Source organism: Bubalus kerabau, chromosome 16 (genome assembly GCF_029407905.1).
Source record: "Bubalus kerabau isolate K-KA32 ecotype Philippines breed swamp buffalo chromosome 16, PCC_UOA_SB_1v2, whole genome shotgun sequence".
Classification (NCBI taxonomy): domain Eukaryota; kingdom Metazoa; phylum Chordata; class Mammalia; order Artiodactyla; family Bovidae; genus Bubalus; species Bubalus kerabau.
This window is the reverse complement of record NC_073639.1, coordinates 76,468,218-76,493,096: the sequence shown is the minus strand read 5'-3', so window position 1 is coordinate 76,493,096 and position 24,879 is coordinate 76,468,218. Positions and strand designations below refer to the sequence as shown.

Here is a 24,879-nt window from a genome sequence, read left to right as displayed (position 1 = left end):
CACGGCCAGCACCGGCGGTGCACGTTTATTGAGACAATGTACAGACAGGCCATGGAGACACGGGGCTGAGGCTGGGGCCAGAACGCAAAACGGAGTACAAAAATAAAAAGGCACTGATCTGTTAAGAAAAGACACTCCATGTGTTCTAAGAATATAAGTCATTTAATACTGTTAATTTTATAGCACAAAATAAAACAAGCTATGATCCCCAAAAATAATTTTAAAAGCTTACACAGAAAATATTATTGCCTGAAGTTTATGATCTTTAAGTTACAGGTCGAAGAGTTTGTGTTGTGTGGTTGTCACTTTAAAACACACGTGAAGGCCGTCGAGGCAAGGCCACAGCGCCTCCTGCAGAGCCCCAGCCCGGCCCGGGGGACGCCCCTCAGCCACGGGCGCGCCCAGCCCCGGGGACGTGGACCTGCACCCCAGCGCTGGAGGCCGGGGGAGCTTGGGGGTGTCTCGGGCTCTGTGTAAGAGCACTCAGGACTCACTCGTTTTAAGAGATTAATGAACACAACATTAAAGGATTAAATTATAAACCCCTGGCTCGGCAGCATCCCTTTCCCAAGTGAGATGTTCACGCCCTCACGAGCGCGGGGCCCCCTCCTGGGCTGCGTCTCCGGGCGGAGCGGGCGGGCAGGGGTCACGGAGAGCCCGCCCAGGGTGCGCTCAGGGCCACACTGCCAGGGCCTCGTCCAGCTGAGCTGCTGAGGGGCACACACAGGGCAGAGCAAGTGGCCACGCAGAGCAGGCCCTGGGGGCCGGCACCTCTGAGGATTCCTCCGGTCTCTTCCTGGGGCAGTCTTCTCAGACCCGCAGGACCCGGGGCAGGGTGAGGCGGGCAGCCGTTTCCCATATACTGAGTGTAAAGAGACATTTCCCTGATTTAAAAGCTGACAAGGTTCGGAGTCACAGGCTCTGCTTTGGCCCACGTCCAGAGCGCAGAGCTCAAGGCTCAGCCCACTCTGGGCTCCGAATCTCAGGGCAGCCGCGGAGACGGGCACCGGCATAAGGACGCGGCACATGCCAGCCCTAGGCAGAGGTCCTGGCACGGCCACGCCACTAGCCACAGGTGAGCAGCGGCTGGACTCACAACAGGAGGCGGCGGCAACGGGCAGCCTGGAGCGGAGGTGACCACGGTGCCCAGGGATGAAGAGGAGCCCAGCACAGCCTCTCATGAAGCCACAGAGGGACAGGGCCACATGAGCAACGAGACCAGGAGGCGACGGCCACCCCCAACTGCAGAGCTGACAGAGAGCCCAAGAGCGGGGGCCTGCTGGTTCTGACCGCAGAGAAACTGCTCCCACCCTCATGATCCCTGAGCCCGGGGTTCTGCCCCAGCCACAGAAGACTGGAGGGACAGGACTTAGGCTGCGACCCCAGCCGGGGCTGCGGGGCGCATTCTAGCAGAGGACTGTCTTCACTGGGGCCCACAGGGCGGGCACAGGGCCTGCGCGGAGGTTCCACCCGGCCGGCCGTGTGCTGTGGGATCATGTGAACAGACCTCGAGCATCCGACAGGGACACCGAGCGCAGGGTGGGCGCTGGCTCACCTCCCAGGCCCGGGGCCCGCATGCGGTCGTGCTGGGGGGCAGCTGGCATCGGCACCCGCGCCCTCAGGCGGCTGGGCGAGCGTAAGGCCAGGCAGAGCCGGGCTCGGTGAGCAGGCGAGACTCCGGAGTGAATTCAACTGCTGAGAAAACCGGGGCCCATACTTCCCAGGGCTGCCTTCACGGAAAGGCCACTCCTCCTCTGCCGGCAGACAGGGTGAGCCCCCAGCTCTGACGCCTTTGGCCATGTCGTCCGGGAGGCTGTGCGCACAGCGGGGAAACGCAGGGCCACTGGGGGGCTGCTCGGTCAACTCCAGACATGACGACCGCTGCCTCGGGGCTCTGTCCCTCCTGCTCCCACGGTGATAGCCGCTCATCCCTGATCTCATCACAGAACCTAACCTGCTACTTAAACACCTCTTCAGAACAAACAGGCCTAATTAACGAAGCCTTCCAAAACCAAACAGAGGGGGAAAGAAAGAAAAACCAAAAGCCAGACGTGGAGAGTGCAGGGCAGTGGCCCTCTCCTGCAGAGCCTGCGCCCCGCTTGTCCCCGGGCACAGCCCCGCTGCCGCGTCCAGGCCAGGGGGCACCTTCTCGCCCCCACGAGCCTCCACCAGTGTTTCCAGTTTATGATCCAGCGACTCTACGATCAGCTACTCTGTGACAACACGACTATGATACAATGCGGGCAGCCCCAAGCACACCCGGGCAGGGCCACCGCTGCAAAGCCGAGGTGGGCAGCGCGGGGCCTGCCCAGAGTGGGCTTCCCCAGCGGGAGGAGACAGACGGGCGGGACGAACAGCAGGTGCGGGGTGGCGGCGGTCACTCGCTCTCGTCCGGGTTCTGGGGGTCGATGATCTTGACGTGCGTGAAGGGGAAGAGCCCTTTGCGCCCGTTCACCTCGCCCTCCCACTGGCCGTTGATGTTCATCCTCGTGACCTTCACGATGTCACCCACCTGCCGGGGAGAAGGGGGACAGAGTCAGTACTTCCTCCGAAAACCACTCCCACACACGGTGCCACTGAAGGGTCCGACTCGGTTCTCAGGACTCGCTCGTCTCCCGGGCGCTACGACTGGGACTGTGAGTGCGCACGGCCCCCAGGATGGGCTCTGACTCGGCCCCTGCCTGGACTGGCCGCCGCCGCCAGGGGCAGCCACCACCCGGCTCTTGGAACAGCTCAGCCCACACAGGAAGCGTACGAGGAAAGCCAAAGCCCCCTGGCAGCCCGCTCCAGGGGAGGGCGCGGCCGCCAGCAGGAACCCCCCTCGGCCAGAGGCCCGGAGCCACGGGGCTGCCCTGCCGTCAGGGGGCAGCAGCTCTGCTGGTGGGCCCCCTCCAACGCCGGCCGCAGGCCCACAGGCTCCAAAGAGGCACGGGGGTCAGGCGGGGGCTCAGCCTCGTGGATGCTGTTTACGAAGCTGTCAGAGGCGGGTGTGGGCGCTCCTGCCTGGCTGGCTGCTCACCGGGTCCCTCCATCTGCCCCGTGTCTGACGGAAGGCCCCGGAAGAGCAGGGCCAAGGGCGAAACCCAGCATGCACCGCTCGCCCCAAGGACACGCCGAAACGAGCGGGTGGTGGGGTGCGCACGAGGCTCCATCTATTGCTCATGGCGTTTCCGATGTTTTCTGCCCCTGTAACAGGCACCCCCCTCGACTGCCTTCTTCATTCCGGTAGTTCCCAGCTTTTTACGAACAACCTTGTATTATTTCATTTGGGAAAAAGCACCTCCTGCTAAAGCTACTGTCCGAGCCAGCTGGCTGCTGGCCTCAAGTGACCAAGGACCCAGAGCTGCCAGGTAGGGTGAGGAGCCCCCACACCACGGCGCCTGAGCACAGGGCCCCAGGTGGGCAGGTGCTGGACTCTGAGAAAGGCGGTGTGTTTTCTGAGGCGGATGTACAGAAGGGAGGACGCCTCTGAAACAGTCATCTGCGTTACTGCATATCCAGGGCTCAAAATGCAGCAATCGTGTTTAAACAAACGCCAGGCGTCCCAGACGAGGAAAAGCACGCTGCACAGAGACCCTAACCGCACAGACTCCGAATGTATAAAGAGCTCCTAAAAGCCAACAAGCAAACAAGCCGACTTGAAAATGAGCAAAGGTCCCGACCTTCATTTTCCCAGAGAAGATACAAAAATGGCCAAGAGGCACAGGAAAAGACCCTTCAAGTGACTGAAATCAGAGAAGTCACAGCCACGAGCTGCCACCTCACAGCCCTCAGGGCGGCTGTGGTAACTCTAAAAAGAAGGAAAGCAGCAGGTGCTGCTGAGGCTGTGGACTGTAACCCCGGCCAACTGCTTGTGGGACTGTAGGCTGGTGTGGCCGCTGTGGGAAACAGTTTGGCTGATCTCAGAAGGTGAACAGAGCAACCCAGCAATTCCTGTTAGGCAGATACCCTGGAGAACTGCCAGGCCTTCCCTGCTGGCTCAGACGGTAAAGAATCCGCCTGCAATGCCAGAGACCCAGGTTCGATCCCTGGGTCGGGAAGATCCCCTGGAAGAGGGAATAGCAACCCAACCCAGTATTCTTGCCTGGAGAATCCCATGGACAGACGAGCCTGGAGGGCTATAGTCCATGGGGTCGCAAAGAGTTGGACATGACTGAATGACTTTCACTGGAGAACTGAAAACAGGTATTCACACAAAAAACCCTGCATGGACATGTTCATCACGCTGTCCTCAGAAAGAGGAGGCAGGGCCGACGCTCATGGCCATGACCTAGTGAACGGCACACAAAGCCGGCGCACCTGCAGAGGCTGCTGCTGGGCCACAAGCAGAGTGAAGAGACTCGCTGCATCACAAGCCTCTGTGAGACGAGCCAGATGCAGACAGAGGTCCCACGTTCACGAGGCACCCAGAACTGGCCGATTCACAGAACAGAAGGTGGGCCAGAGGCTGCTGGGGCGAAGGACACGGTGGGGCGCTCCCGCTTAACGGTCACAGAGTTTCTGTCCAGGGCGATGAAAGGTGTTGGGAACAGACAGTGGTGGAGGCTGCTCGGCACTGCACGGTTAATGCCACTGACGCGCGTGCTTAACCCCGGCAATTCGTCACACACAGCGTGTGTGTGTTCAGTCGTGCCCGACTCTTGTGACCCCCACAGACGGTAGCCCACCAGACTCCTCTGTCGGTGGGATTTTTCCAGGCAAGAATATGGGAGTGGGTCGCCATCTCCTTCTTCAGGGCATCTTTGCAACTCAGGAAAAAGATGAGTGATGTAACATGCCAAAGCCCGCCGGGCTGTGCACGTTCCGTGCATAAACTGTATCATGTGTGAATCCTACCTCAATAAAGCTGCTGAGAAATGCCGCGGGCTGAGCCCTGGCTCCGCCCCGTGCCCACCACGAGACCGCCAAGCTCGAGCTCGAGTGCATGAAGCAGAGCAGCTGCAAGCATTACTGTACGTGCCCCGTGAAGCCCCTGGCTGGCACACCTCCCTGCACAACAGCTACGGCCACATACGGAAGACCGAGGCCAGCATGACGACCAGTCTGTCTGAACCGCAGCAGGGTCCCAATTTCACGGTCCTCTCACCCAATTTCCATATGAATAAAGAGGAACAATATTCCCCAATTCACAGCCCAGTGAGAAAATGGTATGCCAGAAGAGACAGCTACCTCAGGGACGGATTCCTAAAGCCGGACGCTGGGAAGGACCACGACTCAACGTCAGTGAGGGTGCAGGCGGCACCCGGGGGCACCCCGCCAGGCTGGCTCCCGCTACAGACCCGCATCTCTGGGCGCACAGGAGCGGCTGAGGGAGGCGCTGTGGTCCCGGGGCTCAGAAGCTCCGCCCACGTGGGGCAAACCCAGACTCGCCCTGCGGCCAGGTCCCACCCATGACAGAGGCAGAAACTGCGGACATGAGCCAATTCTGACCAATGGAGCAAAAGCAACCGGAGGAAGCGGAAACCTGGGGATCCCTAGGCCATCGGCGAAGGAAGTGGCACCACACATGGGCCTCGGAGACAGAAAGGCCAACTCAGAAGGTTCTGAGACCAGATGCAGTCCAGCATTGAGGGGTTTTCAAATGGGGGACAGACAACCCGAGAGATGCCAACACGGCAACCGGAGAGGACCCGAGGGGGCGGGAGCGGGCATCCTGGGCACGCCAGCGAGCTTGCGGAGAGCGCCCGATGAAGGGCGTCCTCCTGCCGACATGGACGGGCGGCCATGGGCTGACGGAGCCCGCTGGCAGGCAGGACAGGCCCGTGCGGGCCACCTGCTGCAGAGAATTACATCGCGGGACGCTGGCATCCTGACAAAGCGTCAACTCTCTTGGTTTCTGCTCCAACAGGGACGTTGGCAAATTCTATAAAACATACACAGTGAGCTTGAGACCACACCTGGACACAAGTAGCAAACAGGGGGTTTATGAGGATTTAGGGGGAGATGGTTCTGGAAGGCTGCATGGGCTCAGTCAGGGCCAAGCTGCACCAGACCAAGCTCACTGTCCTCCCCTCGAGACGGGGCCTCATCAGGAGGGGCGCAGAGGAGGCTGTGGGCCACTCGTCTGTGCTGCCTGCAGTTAACACGAAGCCGCACGTTGTCACCGGGACTTGAGACCAGAACCCTCAAGAGGGACCGCTGGAGGGGACACAGCGAGGCCCGCGCCCCCGGCGAGGCAGGAACAGCGTGAGCGGCTCTCCCAGGTGGGTACCTCCGGACCGTCCACACAGGCAGAGCCAGTGCCGCCAGACTGTCCCAGGCTCCTCGAGGACCGGCCCCCGTGCCCCGAGCACCCGGTGAGCCCCTGCTGACGGATGGAGGTCTGGAGGAGTCCACGGCGAGGCCAAGGGCCGCCGTGGGGACTGCAGCCCCAGGTAGGCGGGCACGCGCCAAGCCCTCCTGGGCGCCCATCAGTGCCGAGGCCCCGCTCCGTCCAGGGGCCCCCGCAGACTGCAGCCTCTACCCCTCCCGCCACCACTCCGAGGCCCGTTCAGACCCCAGACAGGCTGAGTGCACCCGGGCCAAGCACAGCTCTGAAGGGCTAACAGATTTCTTCCCTTTAGTTTCAGGCCAGGAAACCTGGAATACGAGCGTGTGAGACTGGTATCTTTACACGGAGACTCGAGCATCTGCCCCCAATAACTTAAAATCGATCAGTAAAAAGGTAAGCTGCCTGTCGGCAGGCTTCACAGTCTCCGTCTCGTCCGCCTGGCCCTGTGATACAGAAGCAGCCGTGTCCAAGAGTCGGTCTCTGGCCCAGCACCCAGCACCTCCCCCAGCTGCAGCCACACAGGTGTGTTCTCCTGTTCCCAAGAGCTCCTGCTCTGCCAGGAATGCCTTGTCCCGCTTCACCCAGTCAGCTTCAAGACTCAGTTCGAGGGTCACCTCCTGCAGGAAGTCGTCCCAGACCACACCCCCCACCTTCCCAGCTGCTCCCTCCATCTCCTGGACTGACTCCATATCATCACCCACAGCTGGCTCCTGCCTCCAAGCTTCCAACAGGGGAAAGCTCCTTGGTGGCAGGACCCTACACTATAAGGCACCCCTCAGAGCTTGGACGTGTGACTGGATGAGTAAGGAACCACCGTGTACCGTTCTGGCTTAGAGGTGTAAGAAGCTTGTCCAAGACCACCCCCAGGGCAGCCGCTGGGCCAGAGGACACAGCTCGGGCTGCAGGTGAGCTTGTAGCGGCCCCGGGGCCCTTGTTCCAAACACTCTCTTCCACCAAGGATCCCTCTTCGGAAAGGCCAACCCTGCTGCCCTGAAGCCCCTCCAGCCCTGCTCCGCCAGGCATGGGAGGTCCCTCTTCAGACTGAATCCAAGGGGCAACAGAACCAAGCGTCTGATCAAAGCCCTCTCTTAAGACAGTGCTTTACGGGCAGGAATGTTCTTTCAAAAGTCAAGTTTCATAGAAAAAAACGTGACCTACTTCGGGCAGTAAAGCCCACCTGCAGCGCCCTCTGTCACAGCGGCTCAGAGGGAATAGCGCCGCCTCCAGTGCGGCACGTCCTGCCCTACTTGCCTCCCCTTCTAGTTTAATTTTACCACTTCTCCTGGTGGCCTGATTGTACGTGTCCCAAGAGGGCTCAGGACAGGCACCAGTTTTAGAAGATAAGGTAGATCACAAAACGCTTCTTTACGGCCTGGCCCAGGGCCCCCGTAAACACACAGAGCAGACCTCACTGTGCAGTGGGATCTGGCGAAGGCCCCTTCCTGGTCCACGACGCCCTCCGGGTGGATCAGCGAAGGCGGCCGACCGGGCGGGCGGCGTCACCGGGAGCCTGGGGCGTGCAGGCCTGTCTCTGGGGCCCGAGGCTGGAGGAGCAGCGGCATGGCTGCGAACACAGGTGGTCTCACAACCAGCTTCCTTCTCCCCACCCTGGTCTCCCCAGGGCCCGTCTACGCATCCACTCGCCCAGCTGCGAGCGGCACCCCCTACAATCCCCCACCCCACTGCACACTCCAAGGAACAGAGGGGATGGGGTTTCTACACCGCACACCTTCCAGTCAGAGGTCAACAGGCAGGCGTCCTCAAGGGAGTGTGGCTTTAAGCCCTGGCTCAAGTAAGAACGCAGCTCCTGACTTCCTTTAGGGTCTGGCATTCTGACTGGGAGCCCGGACTCCCGCTCACCCCTGTGTGCTGACGGCCCGCTACACAGCACAACCCTGAGCCTAGCTCCTGGCTCCCCTGGGGTCTGTGGGGGTGCTCCCAGAGCCTGAACCCTCACAGAAGCCAGCAGCCTGTTGGCCCGGCCCGGACACTGGGGGCCTCCCTGCCTCCTGTCGGCCCCTCCCGGGAAGCGTCACAGGGCCCAGGGCTCCCCTGCCGCGGGGCTCTTCCTTTCGGACGAGCATGAGACAGAGAAGTCACCTCGAATCACCTCCGAATCAAGCCTCCAGGGGAAAGTTCACTGGGTAACTCTTGGTCCAAAACATCTGAAGATAACCAGTGAGAAAAAGCAGGAGAACCAGGGTTCCCATCGAACCTGCAGCGGGCTGCGAGGAAGCCGCAAGGCGCCCACCCCACGGTGGCCTCGGGGTGAGCGCCTGGCTCCGCAGGAGCTGTGTCTCAGGGCCTCCACACGCGCACGTGACCATATGATGATCCTCACGCTGCGGTGGTTCACGAGTTACCAGCAAACAAAGGCACAAGGAGCCATGGCACCAAACCCCAATTCTAGGACAAGGGTCTGCAGGGCCCGCCGCACCTTAGGCACAGGTTCAATCTGTGCTCGGGGAGCAACAAACTCCGTTCCAGACCCTCTGTCCGCAGGCCGCCATGGCGTCTGTGTTCACACGGGGTTCCCTGGGCGCACCAACGTCTCACCAAACTCCTACCTTCTGCAGTTTATCCCCCCAACACACACCTCTTTGTATTTTGACAAGCCACAGTCATACATTATGCCTTGCAAGAGCCTTTGTCCTCTTATAAGGCAATTCACAATTAGAGAAACATAACTCGGTGATTAAAACATTAAAGTTCTCTTTCTCGCTGTTATAATTTACAAAATCTCAAGTAAGTGAAGCCTGAGACGCTGAAACATCCTTCCCCTGCCCAGCTCAAGAGGAGTCCACCTGTATTTATGTTTTTCAACTGCTCACAGCGTTAGAAACGTGGAGCTGTGTGTCCAGCTGTGTGTTGATTTCACCTCTAGGGCGTGGGTCTTTCTTAACCACTGTCTTCCCTTACTGCCTGGAGAAGGAAATGGCAACCCACTCTGGTACTCTTGCCTGGAAAATCCCATGGGCAGAGGAGCCTGACAGGTTACAGTCCACAGGGTCAGAGAGAGTCAGACATGACTGAGCGACTTCACTTCCTTACTGCAAAGAAAACCAACTGTTCTGAGACCACACCTGAGGCCCTGAAAGCAGCACAGAGCAAGGCAGCTACCGTGGGGGAAGCGGGGATGGCAAAGGACACGGGGCCGCGTGGGATCCTCACTGTGGTCTTCACGACCACCCAGCTCTCATCCCCGTCAGTTTAACCTTAAATGAGCAGTCCTGGCCTTAGAGAAACAAGATTACAGACAAAACCTGAGGAAATTTCCTGGCGGTCTGGACTCCGCGCTGTCGTTGCTGAGGGCCTGGGTTCGATCCCCAGTTGGGGAGCTAACATCCCCGAGGGCCACAGCCAAACCCCAGAAAACCCAAGTGTCAAAGCCCAAAGACCCAGCCGGGCAGCCTTTACCTCTAAGGCCAGGGCGGTCTTGTCGTAAGCACAGGGCACGCGTTTCTGAATTGCTTTCGCAAAGACAGGTCCGTTCTGTGTGGACGGCAGGGGGCTGACCGCGGCCCCGGGGGCGCCGGCGGCCGGTGGGGGCGCCGTGGTCTGCGGCTGTGCGTATGCGTGGGCGGGCTCGGGGACCCCGTAGCTGCTGGAATTCCTGTTCCCGGGCTTGCCCTGGGCCGAGGCCCGCACGAGCTTCTCTACGTAGGGCACGGGGATCATCCCCACCCGGCCGTCCTTGTTCCGGGCGCTCCACCACTGCTCCTCCGGCTTCTCGACGATCACCAGGATCTCGCCCTTCTTGAACGGCAGGTCCTCGGCGTCGTTCCCAGGGAAGTCGTACAGAGTCCGCACGTACTCCAGGGTCTCCTCCGCGGCGGGCAGGCTGGGTGCGGACACGGAGCCCACCGGCGGGCTGGGGTACCTGCAAGGCGAGAAAAAAACACTCTGGGTGGAGACTCACTCTGTACCAGCGTCTGCCAAGCTTTGTGAGTGAGGAACGACTCGCCTCCCTCTCCACGTCGTCATGGAGAAGGCCCCGTGCCTGATGGACTTTCTCGAGTTGAGCACAGCAGGAGTTCCCGACTATCCTGACCGCGGCGCCTCCGCCCGTGTCTCACAGGCCCCTCTCGTTTACACACGCAGACGCCTGGCCTTTTTAAAATCCCCACTAAGTTCAGCTGAGCCTTCCTGAGGCCCGTCACGACCACCACACACTCTTCCTCCTGGTCCTCACCTGGGGCTGGCGTCCTGCACGCTTCCCCAGGCACCCAGATGACAGAGCCCTCAGGGCCCTCAAAATACAAAAACTGGAAAGGGAGTGTGCACTTGCGTTACGAAAAAAGGAAAAAAAAAGAAAAACCACCACCACGCTGCATCTCGTATGGGAATCACCACCCGAGCCCCACGTTTTCACACAAGCTCAGAGGCGCGTGCCCTGCGCTGAGCACCGCGGCCCTCAGGGCTCCCGGGAGCCAGCCCCCGCAGGCGGGAAGCCCCTGGAGTGAGTCAGAAAAGCAGCCCCCTCCTGGAACGCCCCTTCCTCAGGAATACCGTGGAGGTCTCCCTCCACCTAAAGAGTGTCTGGAAAGTTGCAAATACATGATGTTTGGGGAAAAACAGTTTTGCCGTGAGCAATTCCCCCCTCTTAGCTTTTCTGAAGCCCAAGCTACTTGAGGAACTTCCCCGAGTGAGTGTCTCCGCCTCTTGGGGTGCAGCTGTGCAAGCCGTCTCCGAGCCGGGCGAGTGCTAGGGCAGGACACGCTGCTGACCCACCGGCTGCGGCCCTGTGTCCCCGGAGAGGGAGGCCTCCCCCTTCTCCCCAATGACCTGAACAGCTGTTTCACAGAACATCACAACATGGCCTCCTACACCGAACCATTCTAATTTATAGAAAGGTCTCCTTAAAAGAAAAGAAAAGAAAAAAGAAAAGAAAAGAAAAGTGTCAACATGTTACAATAGCAAAAAAAAAAAAAAAAACCGAAAACAAAAGAGAAAAAGTCCCCAGCCCCTGCCCTAAGGTGGCCAGTCGCCCCCCGCCCGCGCCTGCTGGGGCGGTCTTCCTGCAGCATGGCCCCTCCACGCGCCTGCCCTCGGGAGCCTGCTGCGAGCGAGCCGCCGTGCCTGGACGGCCCTGCCTGTCACCATCTATGACGCCATCACATACTCCTGCACGTCATCTCCCTGGACTGTGTTCCTGGTAAAGGCCCGGTCCCCGCATTAAATGCACTGACATTCTCACGGGCCTCAGGACACTCTGCCGCACCACCCTCCAAGCACAGTCATTTGGCAAAACGCAGATCTTTCTGATGTAAATGATGCGCTGCACAGCAGTCAGGACGCCTCGGTGGCGAGCAGCCTGATGAAACACCTCCAAGGCCTCATTACTTGAAGACCCTGACAACTGAGGGAAACTGCTTAGCACCAACGTATCCGAGAAAGCAGCAGGAGCGGCCTCGGTGACAAGGCGCTGACGCCCACGGCTGTTGGCGTGGTCTGAGGCCTCCTCACAGCACCCCCGGGGAGCGCGCCCGGCGCGTGGCCCCAGAGCCCTCACCCCGGCCTGGAGGCCTGCGGGCCGCACGGATGCTGCGACAAGCCCGCAGCAGCTCCTGCCCGGCCCGAGCCCCGGCCAGCGCCTCACTCCCAACCGCCCGATGTACACCCCTGCTCCTGTCTCAAGGGCCACAGAGGCTCTGTGAAAATTTTCCCCAAACCTCAGAGACTACCAAGAGCGCTCAGCTGCACAGCAGACCCGCTAAGGATTTTTACTGTGTACACAGTTCAAAGTGAGAAGCAGGGAGTCCCACAGCACAGGGCCTGAGGACGCCAGAGCAGCTTCAGCGAGGTTAACACTAACAACGTCCATCTACCCAGGGACCTGCAGGCTCGACTAAGAGCTCAGGGGGGAGACGATGAATTGAAACCAAGCTCCTGCTCCCAAGACTGCAGACGTCATCCTGGCAGACTGGAAGGCAAAGGAGTGCACATGGCATCCATGTGTCACAAGCTGATGGGGTCAAGTTTCGCTAAGGGTCAGGGGACAACCAAGCGGTGCTGCACAAAAAGCCAAACACGAGCTCCCCAGGTGGCGCAACGGTAAAGAGCCCGTCTGCGTCGCAGGAGATGCATCAGATGTGTGTTGGATTCCTGGGTCAGGAAGATCCCCTGGAGAAGGAAATGGAAGCCCACTCCAGTATTCTTGCCTGGAGAATGCTACGGGCAGAGAAGCCTGGCGGGCTGCAGTCTATGAGGTTGCAGAGAGTCAGACACGGCTGAGCACGAAAGACCTCGTGGAAGATGGGCTTACGAAGGTGCTGGTTCTCAACCAGAAAGAGGCTGGACACCAAGGGTCCAGAGGCACCCCCTGCGGGCTGCCCACAGCCAGCCAGGCCCTCCCTGCACTGCTGCAAAGGGCTGGCGCCCCGTGGTCCACCAGCTTCCTGTGGACTTGCCAGAGCTTTTCACAGAACCCTTAAACAAGCACACCAAGGTTCTTAGCTCCACTCCACTACACAAAATCCATCAGAGTCTGGCAGAGGGCTCCGCAAACCACAGCGTGCAGGCCCACAGCCCACAGCCGGTCCGAGCGGGCGGGCCGTGACGGCTTCAGGGCCCACAAAGCTGACCAGCAGGCCCTTCCCTGAGGAGGGGGCACTGCTCACAGCTTCTCCAGCGCGACGCGGTGGCTTCTTCTGGCTCGGTGCCAGTGCAGACATCGCCACGCGTGACAGGAGACCAAACTCCCAGCCACACCCCGACACCAACTCGCCCCTCCACCCCATTCTCTCCAACTCACGTTTTCACCCCAGCCCCCCGCAGAGATGACGCAGGACGGTGCGGGCTCAGACACAGCGACCACCACAGACCCGCTGCCCAGAGAAGCAGGACACAACAGCGGAGCCAGCCCCTGCGCCCCGTCCTCCCGCATCTGTCCCGTGACCAGGGCTGTAAGCGGCACCCAGCACACACGGGGTCCCAGGCGCAGAGCGCGCTCCCTGCAAAAGCCGGAGGACGCGCCTCAAAAGCCCACGGGCCGGCCGCCTGCACGCGTAAACCACAGGTCAAGCATCTTCAGCTTTAACAGTGTCTAACACAGCAAAGCAATCAACTGGCCGGACAGATTTTCGAAGGCCCCGGGGTGAGGATATGGAAGACTCACTCCTGCGGCTGTATCAAAGAGCTCACAGCAAAAAGGCGGAAAGCAGGACAATGGTACAAGAGCCCACCCCAGGAAGGCCGGCGATACGGCCGTCCAGTCAGAGGGCCCGGGCAGGCCTCCGCACCCGCTCCTGCACCCCGGGCTCTCACTCTGCGCCCACAGCTCCTCTGCGGATCCTGCCGCTTCCACCTGGGCTCAGACCCAAATCTGGCTATTTAGCCCTAACAAGCCCCCAGAAGCCGAGCCCTGCCTGGCTCCCTGCTGCAAACCCGCATCCCTCCCCCAGCCCTGCCTCTCATCGCTCACCTGAGGCGCCGTCCAATCAGCCTGAGGCCACACCTCTTGCCTCACCTCCAGGAAACTGCCCAGAGCAGGGGGCCCCAGCAGCTTCCTCCTGGATTCCCCACACAGGAGACCTCAGTCCAGCTTCTCACGCTCCCTTCTCCCGAGACAGCCCTTAATTCATGCCACACTCCAGACTCTCCCCACCCTGACCCACCCTGGAGCAGGCTCCAAAAGTAAAAGCTGACCATGACAACTCTCTCCTGAAAGACTCGGGAGCGCTCCCACTGCTGAAGGCAGGCACCAAGTGCAGGAGGCCCGTCGCAGCTGAGCGGCCTTCCTTCAGGCCTGCGGTGCCTCCTTCGCAGCAGCCACAGCAGCCCTTCCACCTCTCACACCAGCCCGCACCCTTCAATGGCCACTCCACAGAGCACCTTCCCTTCCAGCCCTGCCTGACCCCCGGCTGGCCATCCACGGCACTCTCAGGGAGCTGAGCTTGTCAGCAAGGCCGCAGTTTACTTCTACGACGAGACTGGAGTCCAGCGTTGCGCTCTGGTACAGTGTAGGCCTCAACACACTGAAATTCCTGCTAGAACTACGATGCCACAGACAGAGAGAAGCCTCTCCCCCAGGCCCCGGTGAGTCTGTTCCAGACAAGGAAGCCCCGTGCACCACCCAGCTTGCAGCCGGGCCCTTTTGCCTCAGCACGGCCATCATCCCAGACTAGCAGCCCCACCTCGCTGGTCAGGACCTCGGCTCCGACTCTAGGATAATCTTAATTCCCACCAACAAAGCACTGCCCCCTTTTACTTATCCGAAGGAAAACGCTTTTGCCTGAGTGAACCTCAGAAATAATCCAGTCCAACTGTTCAGATCAAGAGAATCATCCCTAGTAAAAACGTTCTCTGAATCTGAGTCTCAAACGAGAGAAAGTCACAGGTCAGACGACTGTCAGCACTCTAGGCGCCACGGGGACAGAATTCCCGCCTGGCTGAGGTTCCATCCGGCGTCACGACGGTTCTGTTCCCATCTAAACTGAACTTAGGGGATTTAAGCTACCGGTAAGGAGAAACTCAAAGGTTATCCATAGTGCTGAATTCTATGTTGATTGAAATCAGTTAATGCTCCTCTTCTACCTGCTCCTCCTAATTACAAAAGTCCAAATGCTCCCTTAAACACCCAGCTTGCGGCAGTGGGAGAAGGCGTGGCCTCTGCCAGGCAGGCCTGAGTGTCCCCTCTGGGCAGGCGCTCAGGTGAGGCTGGGCATCCTTTCTGCCCTCACAGTTGCTGACTGTACCAGAGGACCTGGTCTTTAAAGTCAGCAACCAGGAAGCTCTGAAGAGCCTGACGGGGAGTGCTGAGTCAATGTCAGATCTGTGCTACCAGAGCGCGCTGTGAGCAATATGGATTGAGTTAGAAAAAGGGGGGGGTGGGGGTGGGGGAGGTTCCTCTGTGAGTCAGTTGCCTCAGTTTTTTGCATCTTTGCTTCTCATGGTTTTCCTCCCAAACATCATATAGCTACATAAGCTACAACTGGAAAATTTTTTAAGTGAAGCGACCTATGCAAAGCACACTTTCAATTTTCTAAACCGTGGGAAAATGTACTTTGTGTCTAAACTGAATCCACTCAGAAGCCTGAACCTCTGCTGTTAAACTGGAAACAGCCTCTACTAAAACAGACAAAAGCCCAGGAGCGCTTACCTGACACTGAATATAGCAGGGTCTTAGAAACGTTTACACTCAAGGAAGACAGAGGTGAGAAGGTTCTGTTAATCATACAGTTTTTAATATGAAAGTTGCACCATGTGTGGAAAAAGAACCCTTTAAAATCTGTCATTGAAAAGTCAAAAGCCACTGACACACCTTTTGTGTTTAAACGTAAGATCCAAGACAGAAATGAAGAGTACAACTCAAAAGACAAAAGTACAAGATAATCCAGAGGACAGACAGCTACAAATACACCAAGTCATCCTGTCTCTTCCTTTCTCTTCCCCGTTACCCCCTCCCATCAGCAACTTATCTCCAAACCACAGCCGTCCATCAGTCTTTGTCAGTCAGTCTACGTAATGTCTCTACAACAGATGGACACATGGACGGACGGACAACTCATCAGTCGTCATCATCATGACCAGGATTGCGGTAACGGCCCAGGTCACTTCCTGACTGCAAACTCCTTCCCTGGCACCCCGCTTCCTTCCTCTGACCGTCCAGCGTGAGCTGCCTCTGCAGAGCCACCCCCGACACTGCCGGCCCCACCCGGGCTCCCCTTTCGGTTCCCCCTTGCGCTGACCCTACTGCCTCAGGTCAGCCCCTCCTACTGGACCCTCAGCCTGCGTGGACTTTCTCTACAACACCCACGAATGCTGTATTCTATTTACATTTCTCCTTTCCAGCCTGTCTCACTACCATCCAAGGTCTGTGATGAAGAAAGCAGGTCTGTCATCCCTCTTTCCCAGTACGTATCACTGGGATGTAACTCTCCTATAATGTCTGGGGGGACTTCCCTGTGGTCCAGTGGTTAAGACTCCAAGCTTCCACTGCCAAGGGCTCGGGTTTGATCCCTGGTCAGGGAATTAGGTTCCCACAGGCTGCACAGCCAAAAAATAAAAAAGTTATTCCCCCAATAAAAAAAGAGAAGATCAATTCTTAAATTCTGAGGAAGCCATAAAGTTGTCACTTTTTACTGAGCAAAATGGACCCCAAAAAAGAACACTAGCCAAAGCGCAAGCAGCTCTGGCTTCAGGAGCTCAGTTCTGAGGCCTAAAAGAGCCTAACCACTTCATCCACCCTGCCTGGGGCGTGAAAGCACATGGCCTGATTTCTGCATTTGGCCAAAGCTGGCCCAGCCTTGTCTTCTATACTAGGTGAGTAATAAATACATCACCCAAATCCATGGATTTCTGGCTCAGGGAGAGGCAACCCAGATTCAGTGTAACAAGGTAAATCCTGCCAGGATCTAATTCAACCGGCGCAGTGACAGCCCTCGGAGACACCAGGGAAAAGGAAAAACTCAACGGCAGCAGGACGCCCGGGGCAGAGGGCACAGGGGAGGAGAAACAAGCAAAGCTGACCCGAGGCGGGGGCAGTGTCAGGGAAAGGCCTCGAACGGCAGGGAGGCGCTGCCCAGGTGAGGGGCGGGTGGGGCCCGAGCAAAGGTCCAGGGGTGTGAGTGGGTGTGTAGGGCGGGCTCCCCGGAAGCAGCGGGAGGGGGTGAGGACAAGCATCTGGGAAGAAGCACGAAAGGGAAGCTGGGGGTCGCGTCTGTGGGCACTGGGAAGCCAAGGCCGCACCCCTTTCTCTCCACCAAGAAGGGGCTCGAGTTGCTCCCTCACAGCTGCACTGAGGTGCCCGGCGCGTGGCGAGGCTCAGCCAGTGCCTGAGAGGAGCGCTGGGAGAGCCGAATGCATTTGAAGTCTCGTTGCTGAGGGTGCTGAGAGCCCCTCCGGCCTCTTACACTGGAATCACGTTGTGCTGAAAGCTGACTCTAGCTACCAGGCTCTTCGGGGACCTGGAGGCTTCGCCAATCAGATTCGTGGTGTCTGGGTCTTTGTTACACAGTATCTGATTTATAATCCCTTTCTCCCAGCTTTTAAAGTCCATTTAGTTCAGCAGTTAATCTCCTCGTCATTACAGCATGAGGGCTTTATTTCCTCTCTACCTCTAGTCCACAGAAGCATCCAGCTCCTTTAACATGACAGCTTCTAATGTTCAGAGCTGAGACTACTATCTGGTCAGCAGATCTCTAAGGTCAGAAACATCTCACCCTGAAAAAAATCTGTATTAGCACCCTGTCCTTTTTAAGCAAACGCTTAAAAAAATAAATACCTTTTATTTTTAAAATCCTAGGCCATCTCTTCAGCTCAAGTTTTGCATAATTTACACAAAAGAAGCCTCGAGCAAAATATTAAGGCAAATAAGCAAATGAAAAAGGGTTGCCTAATGCTCAGTGTCAATCTGGGTTATTTTAAAATAGATACTAAGTCATTCAACTCAATACAAAAAGTACATCTGAAATTCAACTAGGGTAGAATCTTGAGTGTCATTCAAAATTTCCTCTTAGTAACATTCTAGACTCATTCCACCTTGGAATTTAACCAAATGGATTTCCAGTCCATTAAGGGCCCAGCTTGGGGGAAAACTATAAAAAAAAAGAAAAAAATTCCTCGTTCAAGCCGACCTCTTTTACAGTATTTTCAGTTAATGTATTATAAAATAGAAGCCTGGCATATTTCAACCCTGGCACCAGGGTATCAATATATGGCCCTGATATTTCACAGTTAAAGGTATTTTGTTTCTAACTGCGAAGGCATTTTCATCTCTCGAGTTTCCAAAGGCTGCAGTCCAGGAGGTCCAACGGTGGAGTTGAGAGAGACCTTGAAAGGTGTGCAAACTCGGGGAGGGTGGGGGGCGGGGGCAGGGAGGGACCCGCGGGGCGGGGAGCCGAAGACTAGCTTCAGATTCTCAATCCGCGGTCCAAAACCGGCTTCAAGACCGGTAACAAAACCCTGCTTCAGCAGGTAATTTACACCGAGGACGTGACGAAAGGCAAAAAGCAGGGCACTTCTAACTGGGCACCCGCAGCTCAACCTGCCGGGTCAGACGCACCGGCCTCATCCACGGCGACCCAAGATCGCGACACCGCGCGCAAAGCTCCCGGCCCGCCGCCCGCGCCCCCCGCGCACCTGGGCGCCGGCTCGATGAGCGTGGTGGTGTCCAGGTAGTGGATCTTGTAGAACTCCAGCAGGGCAGGCAGGTGGTCGAACTCCTGGTCCCCGATCTTGAAGCGGCGGTTGGGCAGCGAGTTGATGATGTAGTGGGACACCCGCGAGTTCTCGGACACGGACAGCACGTAGTCCCCTGGGCAGGTGGAAGAGTCGCGGACGAGGAACACGCCGTGGCGCTGGCCCTGGAGCCGGGTCTGCGCCTCCTGGCGAGACACGGGCCCCATGTACCAGGCCGAGCGGTCCGAGGAGTCGAACCTGGCGGAGGACATGGCGGGCCGGGCGCTGGGGCCGGGCGGGCCGCGGCTGGCTGCTCTCGCCTGCGCTGGAGACGCTCCGCCCGGGGCGGCTGCGGGCCGAGCGGGCCTGCGGCTCACCGCGCGCCTACAGGGCCGCGCCCGCGTCTTCCTCGCGGCCGCGGGCCCGCAACATCCTCCGGGCCGCCGGCCTGCTCCGGGGCCGCCTCACGGGCCGAGCCGGCTCCGGGCGCGGGCCCAGCCGAGCGCGGCGAGGGCCGCTCGCGGAGCCTCCGGTCAGTCCTGGCCCGGCGCGCGCCGGCCCCGCGTCCCCGCCGCTCCGCACCGAGCCCCGCGGCCGCGCCAAGCCCCAGAACCCCCGGGAGCGCCGCGCCGCCGGGGCCGCCGTGCCCAACCCCGCTCCCGAGAGCCACAGCAACAAAATGGCGGACGCGGGAGAAGCGGCCGGCCACCTCCCCCCGCCCCTCAGCGCTCTGCGACTGCGCACGCGCGGGCGCCCGCTCCCGGCGGCCGCTGGGGCCGCCTCGTGACGTCACGCGGCGCGGCCAATCGCGAGAGCGGGCGTGCGCCGCTCGTGCGCGCCCCCGCGCTCCCTCCTGGGCCCGCCAGGGGGCGCTGCGGGGAGGCGGTGCTTCTAGAACCCGCTCTGGGAACAAAGCGGGGAGTGCAGGCCAGGTCCGGCCCCCGGGCGCGGCTGCGGCCTGACCGCAGCCGGGCCGGCCAGGTTAAGGGGGTGGCGGAGCCGACCGTCGCTGGTGCTCAGATGGTGTCTGGCGAAGCTCCCGGGTCCTTTCGGAGCCCTGCCGCCTTGGCCCCCCAGGATCCCACCCCTCTGGGTGGGGTCCCCACCCCAGAACCCCCGGCCCCTGGCCGCACCCCCATCCGCACTGGACCGTCCGTTTAATGGGAGCGGGGTTTGGTGCGCCTTGTTCAGCTCTGGGCCTGGCGCTTCTTCGTCCCACCCTAAGCTGATCTCAGATCTGGGTGGAATGAAGGCCTGTTGAGGAACACCCCACCCCCACCCCGCAACCCGGTAGAGGAGAGAGCGCCTGTCCAGAAAGGCATTGGAGCCCTTGTCTAGACTGCTGGTCAGCCGACTCTCATTGCTGGGTTGAGCCTGTCCTGCATTGTAGGTAGGGCAGGGGTCCCCAGCACGGCGGAGCTGCTGTAATAATAACAGAAATAAAGTGCACCGTGAAAGGAACACGCTTGAATCATCCGAAACCATCTCCCCCTGACCCAAGGAAAAACTGTTCCACGGAGGGGTCCCTGGCGCCCAGAATGTTGGGGACCGCTGTTGCAGGGTGGTGGGTGATGTTCCTTCTGGGGTAAACTCAAGGGGAATTGTCACGGTCTAGTGCCTTTTGTGACTCAGCAAAGCAGGTTTTCAGCTTCCGAGTCGTGTTACTTTCAGGCACGATTTGAATAGCTCAGAATTTGAAGAGGAAGGCTTGGGTTCCAATCCTAACCTGACTTACCAGTTGACTGTATCATTCCTTGTTTTTTTTCATTTTCTAATATTTATTTTTCTTTCAGTTTTATAGAGATATAATTGACATACAGCACTGTATAAGCTTAAGGTGTACAGCATAATGGTTTGACTTGCTTACATCATAAACTGATTATCACAATAAGTTTACCTATAGATACAAAATTAAATACAAAAAAAATGTTTAGTGAGCATCTCAAAGATACAAAATTGTATCTCAGAGAAGTTATCCTAAGTTGTATACTTTGCAAGAAGTACTCAGGGAGGTCTTTTGAAGTCCAGGGCTCATTTCAGTGTTACACAATTATTGCCTGTAAGTCCATTTTGCTTGCTTTGCTGATAGGAAAACTGAGGCCCCCCGAGGTAGATTCTAGCACCGGAAAGGAATGCCGATCTTGGAATAGGGTGGATCTGTCCCCCAGTTTGGATTTCAGATACCATCACTATTCTGCTGCAAAAGTGCCATGCTCGCATCTTTAAAAATTCCTCTTAAAGATGAATCAAAATACCTCTCCTGTTGCTTCAAAATACTCCAGTGGGGAATACTGTCTGGACTGGATAATGGTGAAACAAGCATGGTCTTTTTTTTTTTCAGCTGCAGCCTGGGGCATGTGGGATTTGAATTCCCTGACCAGGGATGGAAGCGTGGAGTCTTAACTGCTGGACTTCCAGGGAAGTCCCAAGAATGGCCTTGTTGATCATTGTTGAAGCTGGAGATGTGAAGTGTTTGTGTGCATGTGGCGGGGGGAGCTATTAATTATATTATTCTACTTTTGTATATGTTTGGATTTCTTTACAATAAAAATAATTAAGTAATTTCTTATTTTTCCTTAGCACAGCTGAAACAAGCTTAATTTTTTCCCCCCAAAAACAGCCTAGATACTAAGAGGTAATGAAATGGAAATGAATGCACAAAGGACAAGAAGCTTTAAAAAGGGGCCACAACATAAGATTTGTGATTCTGCTTTAGCTTGCTCTTCCCCAGGTTTCCAGATAGCATTGTACTTACTCTCCTCTTCTAAGATAGTTACAGTTTAGACTCAAAGCATTGACAAGGCTTTTCGAGCAACTTGCCAGGGTTCCTGTCCCTGAGGCTGCCTCTGTACTGAGGACTCACCGCCGACTCTTTTTTGGCCTCGCCAGGCAGCATGCAGGGTCTTAGTTCCCTGACCGAGAGTCAAACCTGCACCCCCTGCATTGGAAGCACAGAGTCTTAGCCACTGGACCACCAGTGAAGTCCCCCCACCAGAGAATTTTTTAAAAAATTATTTGTTTTACTTTTCTGTACGGAGTCTTTGGCTGCACGGTTTTCTGCAGTAGTGGCGAGCGGGGCTCCTCTCTAGTTGTGGCGTACAGGCTTCTCCGCGGTGCCTCCTGTTGCAGGGAAGGGCTCCAGAGTGCAGGGCACAATGGTCGTGCCGCTCGGGCCCAGCCGCGCCATGGCCTGTGGGATCTTACCAGATCAGGGATCAAACCCATGTCTCCTTCACTGATAGGCTGATTCTTAACCCACTGAGTCACCAGGGAAGCCCCCACCCCACCCCACTGACTTCTGATTCTCCCCTGTCTGGTCCAGCCCTGCAAGTGATGGCTAAGGCCAGACGGTCTTCCCAGGTTGCTGCCTTACTGAGGACCCAGAAGAACAGTGTCTGTCCCTTCTTCCTGCCCTAGATTCTTTGCTGGCAAAGATACTAAGGTAGAAGAGGCCTGACTGTGTAGAGGGCTACGCAGCAGGTGTGCTCACCGCACCGACTTGATCGGGCCGGTGGTCCTCAGGTGCGGCCTCCACGAGCACAGCTTGGCCACTGCCTGGATTAGACTCGTCCTTGGAGACCCTCCTCTCCCTCTCACCCTGCAGTTCTCCGTCACTACTCCCCCATGCTTCACATGTTTCCAAATTTTTCTCCCTAAAACAAAAGAGGAGCTTATTGGTTGTCTTCCTTTCCCCCCTCCTGTTAGTTTGCTACTTCAATACTAACAAAAGAATGTCCACATCCCCATTATAATTTCCCATGACGCACTATTTAAAATATCAACGTGCTAATCTCTTCTTTCCCAGGGGGACATCTCAGCACGAGGCTTGGCTGCTGTATTTGGAAGCTCTACGGACCCCTCTAGAAAACACTGGTCAACTTTACTTCAGTATCTTAAAGTCTGGTCATGGTTCCCCCTGGCATTTTCTAACCTGGTTTTAATTGCCCTGCCACCTCTTTCATAAAATATCCATTTTCTCGGACTTCCCTGGCTGTCCAGTGGCTAAGACTCTTTGCTCCCAATGCAGGGGGCCCAGGATGGATCCCTGGTCAGGGAACTAAGATTCCATGGACCGCAACTAAGGGTTCGCATACCAGACTGCAGATCCTGTGTGCTGCCAACTTAGACTCGACACAGCCACATAGGTAAATAAATTATTTTTTTTAAAGTTCACTTTCTTGTCACTTGAGCTGAAAGGCAGCTTGTCTTGTTTCTCCTGATTTCAGAGCATTCTGGAGTGCCTTTAGTGAAATTCCCTGCTGCTGCTAAGTCACTTCAGTCGTGTCCGACTCTGTGTGACCCCATAGACGGCAGCCCACTAGGCTCTCCTGCCCCTGGGATTCTCCAGGCAAGAACACTGGACCACTCCATGAAAGTGAAAAAGTGAAAGTGAAGTCACTCAGTCGTGTCCGACTCTTAGTGACCCCATGGACTGCAGCCCACCAGGCTCCTCCGTCCATGGGATTTTCCAGGCAAGAGTGCTGGAGTGGGGTGCCATTGCCTTCTCCAGTGAAATTCCCTAGAGGCACACTGATTCCCTTTCGTTCCTTCTCGGTCAGTGCTGTGCAACCCTTTAGACCGGGTGTCCCCAAATTTTCCTCTAAAGATCCAGATAGTAAATATTTAAGGCTTTGCAGCACAAAGAGGAAAATCAAGAAATATTATGTAATCTTGCTGCAGCCTCCTGCTCTTCCTCCCTGGCTCCAGTAGAAAATCATGGAAAATGGGAGCATCTTAACACCTCAGGGGATCTGCACCCTGTTTTTATCAATCTGGAACATTCTCTCACCTAATGAGAAAATTTTTCTGAGATATTTTAAAAGGAAGTTCAAAATATCATAGTAGTTGAGTGTAACTGTTTCATCATCCAAGTACACTAGCGAGAATAATGGAATTCATTTGGGATTGGTGTCCCCTAACATTGAAACGCTGACCTGCCCGTGCCGAGTGAGATGTGATTAGGCTGTTTCGTCTTTGACAATGTCTCGCACCCGGATGGTGCTGCTGACGCTGCACGATTTCAATGGCGCATATTTACTGGGCGATGAAAGCGAAAGAGTGAGTCGCTCAGTCCGCTTCAGCTCCGTGTGACCCCGTGGACTGCAGCCCGTCAGGCTCCCCTGGCCATGGGATTCTCCAGGCCAGAACACTGGAGTGAGTACCCATTCCCTTCTCCGGGGGATCTTCCTGACCCAGGGATTGAACCCAGGTCTCCTGCGCTGCAGGCAGATCCTTTGCCGTGTGGAGGCACCGGGGAAGCCAGATGGTGGGACGGTGTGTGCAGAATCCTCCGAGATTCTTTTCTGAAAATTTGTCTTTTAGCTTGTTGTTATCAATTGCAGATTAATCATCTTCAACTGAAGTTTGGATGGGAACTCCTGAATTGCCCAATTAAATAGATTTTGAAATATGGAAGTTTCCATTGCGCTTGGCATCAAGGTCTGAAACTTCCGCTGGAACTGTAGTTACAGCTCAGAAAATACATGCGATGCACATCTGTGCGGGAGTGAGACCTTGCTGCTGCTTCTAACCGCGACAGCACAGCAAGTGTATAAACCAGCTTAACATTCCTTTTGATGCGAAACAGTATTAGTTCTTGTCAGAATGCCTTTGTCGCAGTATACATTTCACACACAGGCACTGTTTGCCCTGTCATCTCATTCTATTTTACCCGCTGAGCTCCACAACTTAGACGGCTCTTCGTTCCCTGAGCGGGACCGGACCCAGGCCCTCGGCAGGGCAAGGGCCAGGAGGCCTCAGGGAACATCATTTTAATGTCACTGCTAGACAGAAAATTGCAATCCCGAGTTCCCCTTTCCTCACACAAAATGAAAACCTCAAAAGCCACTCGGAAAGCACCAACACTTCCTCCTCAGGACCCTCTGTACACATTTCAGGTTCCTCCACATCATAATAGCAGGTCCCCGTGGGGTCGCAGAGAGCTGGACATGAGTGACTTAGCATGCACATGGACACCATGCTTCTGAAAATGAAGACTTTAAAACAATGTAATGTATTTTTGGCTGTACTGGGTCTTCGTAGCTGTGCAGGCTTTTTCTCTAGCTGCAGTGCTCGGGCTTCTCATTGAGGTGGCTTCTCTTGAGAAGCCAGAAAATGGCTTGGTGGTGGTTGCTCTAGGGCTCATGGGCCCATTTGGCTCAGGGCCTCTAGGGCACGGGCTCAATATTTGTGGTGCTTAGCTGCTCCACGACTTGTGGGATCTTCTCAGATCAGGAATCGAACCCCTATGTCTCCTGCATTGGCTGCTGCGGCTGCTGCTGCTAAGTCGCTTCAGTCGTGTCCGACTCTGTGCGACCCCATAGACGGCAGCCCACCAGGCTCTCCTGCCCCTGGGATTCTCCAGGCAAGAACACTGGAGTGGGTTGCCATTTCCTTCTCCAATGCATGAAAGTGAAAAGTGAAAGTGAAGTCGCTCAGTTGTGTCCGACTCTTAGTGACCCCATGGACTGCAGCCCACCAGGCTCCTC

General features: G+C 56.9%; 2 protein-coding genes across 4 annotated transcripts; one reads left to right on the top strand and one right to left on the bottom strand.

The window, feature by feature from the left end:
* Positions 1–18,663, bottom strand: CRKL (CRK like proto-oncogene, adaptor protein). The gene is made up of 3 exons (XM_055549800.1): positions 18,353–18,663; positions 9,689–10,151; positions 1–2,512 (listed from the first exon to the last, which is right to left on the bottom strand). The coding sequence occupies exons 1-3, from the start codon at positions 18,661–18,663 to the stop codon at positions 2,378–2,380; spliced, it is 909 nt and encodes a 302-aa protein (XP_055405775.1). The 3' UTR covers positions 1–2,377.
* LOC129629668 (proline-rich protein HaeIII subfamily 1-like) lies at positions 16,682–21,100 on the top strand. Of its 3 annotated transcripts, none has more exons than XR_008703307.1 (3): positions 16,682–16,797; positions 17,977–18,051; positions 20,733–21,100. XR_008703307.1 is itself a non-coding variant. In XM_055549799.1 (2 exons), the coding sequence occupies exon 1, from the start codon at positions 18,617–18,619 to the stop codon at positions 19,550–19,552; it is 936 nt and encodes a 311-aa protein (XP_055405774.1). In that variant the 3' UTR covers positions 19,553–19,955; positions 20,733–21,100. The 3 variants fall into 3 exon arrangements, 1 of the variants encoding a protein (XP_055405774.1); XR_008703308.1 differs by lacking the exon at positions 16,682–16,797 and adding an exon at positions 17,358–17,417 and having other exon boundaries at positions 18,004–18,051; XM_055549799.1 differs by lacking the exons at positions 16,682–16,797; positions 17,977–18,051 and adding an exon at positions 18,617–19,955.
* The last annotated feature ends 3,779 nt before the right edge of the window (positions 21,101–24,879 follow it).

Coding starts and splice junctions, on each gene's coding strand:
- LOC129629668 (XM_055549799.1), top strand. CDS start 18,617: ATGTACCAGGCCGAGCGGTCCGAGGAGTCGAACCTGGCGGAGGACATG.
- CRKL (XM_055549800.1), bottom strand. CDS start 18,663: ATGTCCTCCGCCAGGTTCGACTCCTCGGACCGCTCGGCCTGGTACATG. Junction 10,152..18,352: donor CTCATCGAGCCGGCGCCCAG/GTGCGCGGGGGG, acceptor CTCGCCTTGCAG/GTACCCCAGCCCGCCGGTGG. Junction 2,513..9,688: donor AGACCGCCCTGGCCTTAGAG/GTAAAGGCTGCC, acceptor TCTCCCCGGCAG/GTGGGTGACATCGTGAAGGT.